General features: G+C 35.1%; 1 protein-coding gene across 2 annotated transcripts; it reads left to right on the top strand.

Annotated features, from left to right (window-relative positions):
• Positions 1–9,868, top strand: LOC110649659 (subtilisin-like protease SBT2.2). 2 transcript variants are annotated; one of them, XM_021804326.2, is made up of 10 exons: positions 1–602; positions 1,338–1,491; positions 1,770–2,167; positions 3,362–3,457; positions 4,453–4,525; positions 5,637–5,919; positions 6,781–7,112; positions 7,751–8,021; positions 8,119–8,400; positions 9,149–9,868. In XM_021804326.2, exons 1-10 carry the CDS (start codon positions 385–387, stop codon positions 9,574–9,576), a joined length of 2,535 nt encoding a protein of 844 aa, XP_021660018.1. In that variant the 5' UTR covers positions 1–384; the 3' UTR covers positions 9,577–9,868. The 2 variants fall into 2 exon arrangements, with proteins under 2 accessions (XP_021660018.1, XP_021660019.1); XM_021804327.2 differs by having other exon boundaries at positions 462–602; positions 1,730–2,167.
• Positions 9,869–10,290: the final 422 nt, after the last annotated feature.

Below are 10,290 nucleotides of genomic sequence, written 5' to 3'. Positions count from 1 at the left end.
AGATTCTCTCTATGCTCTTCCTATTAATATTCTAATCTATTTCTGTCTCTCTCTCTCTCTATCTCAAAAGTGAACAGAAGGGCACTTTCTCTCCACTAAAACCCCTGTTTTTCTGTGTCATTTCACTCCTCCTCCATGGGTGCTTGACGGGCATATACATCTCTCTCTCTCTCTGCAACTTTTCTTCTTTGCAGCTGTTTCCCAATTCCACTGAAGGGTCTCTGCATTTCTGGGTTTTCTTTAATATTTGTTTGTTGGAGAAAAGGCTGGTGGGAGTATACGAGTTGTTGAAGACTTAAAGGCTGAAGCTTGTGATTGTTCGTTCATCTTGGTGGTATTTGGTTTCTGGGAATTTTGTTTTAGTTCCCACTCAGTTGTTTTTTAATGGACCGCGTTTACTGGGTGCAATTATTGGTGGTTTTTTGCTTGGGGTTGTTTGTGGGCATTTTGTGTCAGAATGATTCTGATAGTTCAATTACAGCTGTGTACATTGTGACCCTTAAACAAGCTCCTGCTGCTCACTACTATGGAGAGCTCAAAAAGGAAACTAACGTGTTCAACCATGGTTCTCCTCATAGACGAAAAAACCTGCACGGACCGAGGTACAAATTTCTTACCTCTTTTAATTTTTAGTAATTGCTTTGTTTCTAACTACTTGAATGTGTTTCTTAATATGTTTTTAGCTTTATGAAATTATTGTGCTTGATGCTTCTATGATAATGGTGAATAAATTTTGGTTTGCTTTATCGGTGATTTTGTCGCTTGCGGATTTGTACTGAGTTTTTTTGGTGTCTCCTCCCTTTTGCCCCCTTAATTTATCTATTTTATGTTCTCAAATAAAAGAACTAGCAAAATGCTGAATTGGAAGTTTCTTGTCATTGACTGTTGAAAGTTTCAACTGTTATGGGGTCCTTTTGCTCCCTTATGTGGGGTTTCCTATGGAAATTGTCTGCCGGGAAATTTGGAATTTCCTCTTTCATATTTATTTATTTTTCGTAAGCAAATAATCTAAAACTTTTTTGGGTTATATTTTCTTTTGAACTTTTCTCTTCCATTACTAATTGACCATTGTCTCAATTGATGGGATTTAAATGAGAATATAAAGCTTGAATTGATGAGGGCTTCACTATGTTTAGATTTTTGTTTGTGTATTATTTATCGATAATTCACTGAAAGTACTTATGATTATGCTTAAAAAAAATTCACCAACTGGGTATAGTTTTAATTATGCTTGACACTGCCAGTGATGTTAATATTTGGCCTTTTCAGGAAGATGGCCAAGCTGAAAGAAGCTTGACTAATTAGGCTTTTAATTACTTTTTTGCCCCCTATTTTAGGAACAAATGGATTTCTCATCAGAGTTCTGATTCTTATATAACTCGAGTTCATGATTCATTATTGAGGAGGGTATTGAGGGGAGAGAAATATCTGAAGCTGTACAGTTATCACTACTTGATCAATGGATTTGCTGTTCTTGTTACCTCACAACAGGTATATGCAGCATCATCATTCACTATCATGCTATGACCATGATTATGCTGGTAACCCATAGCAGTGCTATCATTGCAATTTTTTTTTTCTTTTTCCTTCTCTAATGTAATTTATTGGTAACAGAACCTGTAAATGCAAAAGTAATAGTTGTGTGCTGCTTTTTTAGTTGCTTTTTTGAATCATAAATTCCCTTCCAACTTTTGACCATATGATGGAAATTTTTTGTCCTTGTGAAAAGAAAATTACCTGACGTTTTCTTGTCCCGGCCAATTTCTAAGGCGGACAAGCTTTCGAGGAGGAGAGAAGTGGCAAATGTGGTTCTGGATTTCTCTGTTAGAACAGCAACCACCCATACTCCACAGTTCTTGGGTCTGCCAAAAGGGGCATGGCTCAAGGAAGGCGGATATGAAACTGCTGGTGAAGGAATTGTGATTGGTTTCATTGATACTGGCATTGATCCAACTCACCCTAGTTTTTCTGATGATCTTTCTAAGAACTCATATCCAGTCCCTAGTCATTTTTCCGGTATTTGTGAGGTTACTCGAGACTTCCCTTCTGGTTCGTGCAATAGGAAGCTTATTGCAGCCCGCCATTTTGCAGCTTCTGCTATCACCAGGGGAATTTTCAATTCTACTCAGGATTATGCTTCACCCTTTGATGGTGATGGCCATGGCACGTAAGTGTGGTTTTTCATTAGTTTATTGATTCTACTTGTTCCAGTTGTCATAGTTGTGCACGTTTCCAATTATCTTTATTACAAACTTAATAGCATTATCTCTCTCTATCTCTCTCTTGAGAAAGCATGATTATAACTTTGGAAGTCAGTCTACTCAACTCAAAATCTTTTTAAGACTGCTGTAAGTTTTCTGATTCCCTAGCAGACAAGTTCCCTAGCTAGGAGACTAGTGAGATAAGGAATATATATATATATATATATATATATATATATATATATAAAGCATGAATGCCTTGATTGAGCCAAATTTTGATGATTTTCGGGGGGTAGATCCAATTTTTATGTCTAGTTTGTAGCAGTAATTGGTTTCTTTTTTTTTACCCTTTCCCTTGGCCAACTCCTTGTAATGAGTATCGTCATCCATCTTGATTCTCTCATTTCCCAATTCCCATGAAATTTTTTCTCCTCAATATTCTAAATTTCTATTAATCTAGTGAGCTATATGATGCGGAAAAGAGTGTTTTCATTGCAAGCTTTTCTTTGTAATATAGTTGTAATTGTCTCTCAAACTAATGTTTTTTCATCATATTCAGTTTTTTCCAGTGAAAAAAAAAAAGGGTATCTTTTTTTTTCATTGTCTTTGATTGCATTATTCCCATATGTAAAATTATTTCAGTTTGTGATCACAGGAGGTTGTTATAACTGATTATTGAATGCTGTAGACGATCTTTTGTGGTGATAATGATGATATAATGAATTAATAATAATCATTGGAATCCAGCTAGAGTTGGCAAAATATGACTTGACCCAACCCCTGGCAACCCCTGGCAGCAAAGCGACCAATAACCTGTTTCAACCTACATAAAATCCAAATGACCGAAAAAACTGAGGGTCAACCCAATGACCAGACCTGAAGCCAACCTGTTTAGTTTAGGTTGATAATTAACTCGAAATTTTGAACCGAAAATTGAAATAATACTTTGACCCAAAATGACCTGTAACCCGCAAATTGACCCAAAATATTTTTTTGTATAACAACCCATTTGGTAACCCAAATCAAAATGCAACCCGAAATAACCCAATCTGTTTGTCTCCTCTAAATCCAGCTCACGTTGTTTCACAATATGTATGGCAATATCAATTTTTCAATAAATTCTTAAAAAGGCAGCTAATGAATCTTACCATAATTTACAGGCATACAGCCTCTGTTGCTGCGGGAAACCATGGGATTCCGGTGATTGTTGCAGGGCATCACTTTGGAAATGCAAGTGGGATGGCCCCTCGTTCACAGTAATTCTTTGTTGCTATTGTTATTTTTTTCTAGCAATATGTAAATCTGCTATGTGACAAAAACTTTCTGGTGGCACGGTGGCAGTAATGCATAAATATTGCTCAGCTAATACCAGCATTCACTCACTTTACCATGTGTTGGGTTGCAAGCACTATTATCACAGTGAAATGCTTGTTATGGCAGGAACTTTTGGTGGAATGTGAAGCAGAACCTTTATTCCTTAGCTTAATCTTAAATTATGTGGTGTTAGGCTGAAATGTCCTATGAAAATAATGAAAGAAGGCAAGTTTAAAATGGACAGAGGTTCCTATAACTTTGATGATTCCTATGGCTTACGGCTTGTGCTCATGGAAAGAGGAATATTGAAATAATCGAGCCATTTCCAGCCATTTGGTGTTGGCTGGCAAAGTTAAGGTCCCACCCTATTGGCGAATGGTGACTAGCAATATGAGGATTTATGTGAATAGAGCTCTGTTTGAAACTTTTAGGCTTATTGTCCGTTTCATGTGAACTTCTTTCTAAGTTTTTAGCTGAGCAGGCCAAGTCATGAAGTTATTGATTGGTAACTTTCATAGGCACCTTCAAAGGATTCCAGAGTTAAAATGTGATCTAACTTTAAATTTAAAATAGAGGGGATGAGTAGATCACAGTGCACAAATCATGATTACTTCTTGATGCTTGCTTAATATCAAAGTTTGATTTGCTATTACTGTTTTGATGCATTGACTAAGCTGACAGCATTGGTTAAGGCCTATGGCATGAATTAAATTCATGAGAAATACATAGTTTAATAGTACTTGTATACTATGAAAATTGCTAACTTGGTAAACTCTGTGAAAGAGCTATTAGGTATCCTCACAACCAAGAAAGAGAGCTGGAAACTCATATTTTATATTATTTCTTGCGAAATTGCTTGTTTTTAAATTTCAACTTCATAATGTGTCTGTCTGCAGTAATGGTACTTTTGTATTAACTGCAAGCCTGTCTTTCACAGTATTGCTGTGTACAAGGCATTGTATAAGAGTTTTGGAGGCTTTGCTGCAGATGTTGTTGCTGCAATAGACCAGGTAATTATAATTGGTTTGTTTCTGCAATTCACTTTCTGTTAAATTGATCATATACAGATGTAAAGACATTTCTACAACACTGTAGCATTTGATGAATTTCTACATGACTGTTTATCAAGGTGTCTTTTTCTTTGGGACCTTGCTACCATATATTGTGTGTTTTCCTAGACAAGTTTAAGCATTAAAAGTTAAAAATCATCCATTGCCTATTCTCTTTGCACTGAAGAGATGCAACTTGCACTTGTCTCATTCCAATTTGGAGGGTATATTATTCTAATGATCATTTAAACTTTGCAATGATTTTTATTGTGGTCACGAAACTTCAATTTGTCAAAATTTGGTCACTGAACTTTAATTTAGTAACATTCAAGGTACTCCAAAAGCAAGAAAGAAATTAAGGTTTCCTCAATTTGATTTTTGTTCTATTCTTCATTTTTAATGTTACAACATCCTGATTTGTAGGGCATGTTAGATTCCCAGTCAGTTTCTTGCTGGAATCACATGATATTGCTGTAATTGTGACAAAATTAAACTTTACAAACCAAATTGATGTTTGTGACCACAATAAAAGGCCTGTTTGGCATTGTTGTTGAGACTGCTATTGAGAAAATCACTTTTTTAAATATACTAGTTAGAGAGTATTAAAAAATAATTAAAAATTAAATTTGATTATTTTTTGTCATAAAAATACTAAAATAACAAACTAATTTTTTCAAAATGCTTTTTTCAATAGTATCTAAAATGGTGCTTTTATTCAGAAAAGCAGTTTCAGCCTTCCAAACTCAATGCCAAACAGGCAGGAAACCAGTACGAAATTCTTAACCATTAGAATAATTTGTATTAGATTGGCACAAGTTGCATCGCGAGGGTCATACTACATGGAAACACATTAACTTTTATAAATGATGACTAACAGAATTAGTTCCTTAAATTATTTCCCGACTATAATTGAAATTTAGCATTTATTTATTCAACTTCTTTTTCTATGTGCTTGTATTTATTTAGTATGCACCACAGCTAAAACTATTTATATTTAGAAACAAAATTAGCCAATTTCTAGGGATCATACTTGGACCCTTGGGCATATACACTGATGTTTGTGCATTTGCAGGCAGCTCAGGATGGGGTTGACATTATAAGTTTATCAATCACTCCCAACAGGCGCCCTCCTGGTCTCGCCACATTTTTTAATCCCATAGACATGGCTTTGCTCTCAGCTGTGAAGGCTGGCATTTTTGTTGTGCAAGCAGCAGGCAATACCGGACCATCGCCAAAGAGCATGTCTTCCTTCAGTCCATGGATCTTCACTGTTGGTGCTGCTTGTCATGACAGAGTCTATATTAACTCTATAACGCTTGGCAACAATGTAACTATTACTGGAGTTGGACTTGCACGTAAGTTTATTATCTGAAGTTGCTGCTTCATTTCTTATCAGTTTCTTGTACTGATGATGTGATGAATTTGAGTCTTTTGAATTTGATTCTGTATGTACAAAAATGTGGCTAGAAAATGCACAAAAAAGGAGGAGGTTGTAAAGTGATCTTAACCATATAAATATTCCAAATAAATTGAGAGCCATCCCTTTGTAGTTTTCACCCAATTAAATTTGGGATCTTGTTTGTGAACAGTGAGGCAGCAACAAGCATGATCCATGATTGCTTGCAAAAGTGATTGTACATTAGAAAAAGGTTTTTACAATTTTGGTTTTATTAATGAGAAAAGGAAAATGGCATTTTGAATGTTTAGATGTGTGATGTACTTTAGTGATTTGATGGAAACCTTATCAACCAATCTTGCACGGTAAGTGAAGTTGCACCACAACAATCCCAACCAATGCTTTATATTTTATGAATAGGCAAAGAAAAATTATATTTAAACAAATAAATATACTTAGAAAAAATTATTGGTAGAGTTTCTACTTGAGAAGTTGTTGTTTGTTTGTTTATTTATTTATTTTTAATTATTTTTTTAAAATCTAAAAGAGTTTTGTAGTTATTGAATGTGAATTAGCTGTTTAATTCTGCCAGCCACACTTGCAGCATTTTTTATGGTCCGTGTCTTGGTTTGTCCATTTGAATGTAGAGCATGGACTTAGTATCACACTCGTGTACAGATTACTTTGAACCCAACATTTTCTCATCATTCCAACATTTTCTCATCATTCTTTGTTATTAATCATTCTATTATCAGTCTGGTCTTGATAGTTTCATACTTAATGCCAAAGGGAGACACAGACTAACATTTGTTTTCTTCAGCGGGAACGGATAATGATACTATGTACACGTTGATATCTGCTCTTCATGCTTTGAACAATGACACAACAGTTACTGATGATATGTATGTGGGTGAATGCCAAGATTCCAGCAACTTCAACCAGGATCTGGTCCAAGGGAAACTCCTGATATGTAGTTATTCAATTCGATTTGTGCTTGGGCTCTCCACCATCAAACAAGCTTTAGAAACAGCCAAAAACCTCAGTGCTACTGGTGTTGTGTTCTACATGGATCCTTTTGTGATTGGCTTTCAGCTTAATCCAATTCCAATGAGGATGTCTGGCATAATAATTTCATCCCCTGATGATTCCAAGGTGAAGGTTCTGTTTATGTCAGTATGTGCTAGTAGATGCATATGCTTTTTCTTAGTTTGCACTCTGAAAATCTCTTAACACTGTTCGAGAGAAATATGAAGGGGGAAAGAAGTAAGGGGAAAGAAAACCAGGAGGAGAGGTGTTAAGAGGAAAGGAAAAAAAAAAAAAAAAAACATTTTTCTCTTTAACTTTTTGGATAAAATTCTAAAGGGAAGGAAAAGAAAGTTGTTATAATAGGTGAAATTATATTGTTCTCCCTCACATTTTTTCTTGAGAAAATAATTTGTAGGGCAAATGGTCAATGTTTAACATTTTCCTTCACTTTCCTTTCAAATTGGAGTGAATTTTCTGTGGGTTCCATATTCCACTTTCCACCCTCATTTTCTTGATTCCTGCTTTCTTCTCATTCCCAAATGAAGAAAAAAAAAATATCCCTCTTTCCTTCCTCCCACTTTGATGCTCTTCCAAACACAGTTTAAATGGTAGCATATGGGTGGCATTTCCTTCTTGTTCTTTTAAAATGAGCTTTGTGAAAACATTGGCTTGGATTTAGCCATGCATTCATGAGTAAACTTCCTCACAGACACACAGACTTGCTGTGAGAGAAATTACTAATGCTTTCATAATCCTTTTGGCAGATTTTACTTAAATACTATAATTCTTCTTTGGAGCGAGATGAATTCTCAAAGAAAATCACTAGATTTGGGGCAGTTGCAAGCATTTCTGGTGGGCTGAAAGCTAACTACAACAGTTCTGCTCCTGTCATTATGTATTACTCTGCTAGAGGACCAGATCCTGAAGACAGTCTTCTTGATGATGCTGACATTTTAAAACCAAACCTGGTAGCTCCTGGAAATTTTATATGGGCAGCTTGGAGTTCTCTTGGAACTGACTCTGTAGAATTCCAAGGTATAAATACATGCACATTAAACTATACAATAATGATTCCTGGTAAGGTTTACATAACTTGCAACACCTACCTTATAACATGAACTTAATCCTCTAGGTGAGAACTTTGCAATGATGTCCGGAACGAGCATGGCTGCTCCTCATGTTGCTGGACTTGCTGCGCTCATTAAGCAAAGGTTCCCCAATTTCAGTCCTTCAGCAATAGCCTCAGCACTCTCCACAACAGCTTCTTTATATGACAAGAATGGCGGGCCAATATTGGCTCAACGTTCTTATGCCAACCCAGAGTTAAATAAGTCTCCAGCAACACCATTTGATATGGGCAGTGGTTTTGTAAATGCAACAGCAGCTCTGGATCCCGGTTTGATTTTTGATTCCAGTAAGTCATTCTGAATTTATCATCTATGCTCTAACTGCTAAATTTCAATTTGCAATGATCACATGTGCTTTTATAATATATGACATGGGAATTTTTGCTTTTCTATCAGAATCTAATCATGAGAGTACATGACATGGGAATTTTTGCTTTTCTATCAGAATCTAATCATGAGAGTAGTGAACATGGGAATTTTTGCTTTTCTATCAGAATCTAATCATGAGAGTACTGAACTACTGATCCTGCTGTGTTTGTTAAAAGAAGTTATTGGGTTTGCTTTATTCTTTCCTTGGATATGAAGATGTAAAAAGGGGCTTAAAATTTTAGCATGAATTGCATTAACAATACTAATATATGAAGGGTCAACTAACTTAAAAAATCTACCACGCTTGATGGCTAATTTAACGGGTGTGCTAAAATCAGCATATTCATCCATCAAAATGTGAGCATGGAGTGCCATATTGCAGAATTTGTAATTTGCATAAAAAGCTCTTTAAAGTAGTTAATGCAAACATGACATGTTATCGAGGGCACATGGATTAGAAGAGAAGTATGTTAAAGTCATGGTCATCTCATATAATTTTAGAAGCAGCAGCCACAAATGGAAAAAAGTCTATACTTTTGGATTTTCTTTTATCATTAGCCCTTGCAAAAACAAGTATTTTTTTCTCCCTCTTCGTCTGGCATATTAATTTGATTATAAACATAATGCTTCTTATTCTAGCTTGATCTTATGTGCTTTGTTTTGCAGGTTATAATGACTATATGTCGTTTCTGTGTGGCATTAATGGTTCTGGTCCTGTGATCTTCAACTACACAGGCCAAAATTGTTGGATGTATAATTCAACCATCAATGGTGCTGACCTGAACTTGCCCTCAGTCACAATTTCTAAGCTAGATCAATGTAGAACAGTTCAAAGAACAGTGGTTAACATTGCTGGTAACGAGACGTATAGTGTCGGTTGGAGTGCACCATACGGGGTGGCTGTGAAGGTGGCTCCAACTCACTTTTCTATTGCCAGTGGAGAGAAACAGGTTCTGAATATAATCTTCAGTGCAATTATGAACAGCACCACTGCAAGCTTTGGAAGGATTGGACTTTTTGGAAGTCAGGGTCATGTTCTCAACATTCCCTTGGCAGTGATACTTAAAATCTCATACAACATCACTAATGGCTGAGGATTGAGAAACTGAGGTTTTTTTTTTATTATTTTTTTATTTTTTAATTGAATGTGTTTTATAACCTGCTTTTAGCTTTTTTGTGTTTTGTATTTTTTTTTCTCCTTTGCTTTTGAGTTGTGTATTAACCAATTTTTTCATTCATTATCATGTAAATGCCAAATCATTTGTGATATAGATACGATTGATTAATAATCCTAAGGGCTCTCTCTCCCTCCTTTTGAGAACTTCAGCAAGAACTGTAGTTCTTTAATTTCTTGAAGATGTCTGTAAAATTTAACAATTTTATTGAGTTTTTTTTAATATTTTTTTATATGTATACTTGAAATTTTTTGAAGTTTGAATCTTTATCTATTATGAGAGAAATATTTGATTGATAAATATTAGTTTAATGGCGGAATGATATACAATAACCTTTAATATCATAGTTAGGGTCGATTATATAGATATTTTTTCGTGCTTTGTTAGATACTAAATTTGTATAAATATCTAAAACTTGCAAGTCTTTTGAAACCATTTCTCTTTATGTCATCTCTTCATGTCATCTTGGGTCTCCTATTTCTTCTCACTTCTTTATCTGCTAATTATATTCTCTACCAATATACTAACTTTTGATAAATTTTTTCACTAAATTTATCCATTAAGATAATATAATTTGCAAATAAAATGCAGTATAGGATATCATTTTGAATACCACTAGTTAAATAAGAATGG

The sequence above is a fragment of the Hevea brasiliensis genome, chromosome 4 (assembly GCF_030052815.1).
Source record: "Hevea brasiliensis isolate MT/VB/25A 57/8 chromosome 4, ASM3005281v1, whole genome shotgun sequence".
Taxonomy (NCBI): Eukaryota; Viridiplantae; Streptophyta; class Magnoliopsida; order Malpighiales; family Euphorbiaceae; genus Hevea; species Hevea brasiliensis.
This window is presented reverse-complemented; position numbering and strand designations above follow the sequence as displayed.

Coding starts and splice junctions, on each gene's coding strand:
- LOC110649659 (XM_021804326.2), top strand. CDS start 385: ATGGACCGCGTTTACTGGGTGCAATTATTGGTGGTTTTTTGCTTGGGG. Junction 2,168..3,361: donor GATGGTGATGGCCATGGCAC/GTAAGTGTGGTT, acceptor CATAATTTACAG/GCATACAGCCTCTGTTGCTG. Junction 3,458..4,452: donor GGGATGGCCCCTCGTTCACA/GTAATTCTTTGT, acceptor TGTCTTTCACAG/TATTGCTGTGTACAAGGCAT.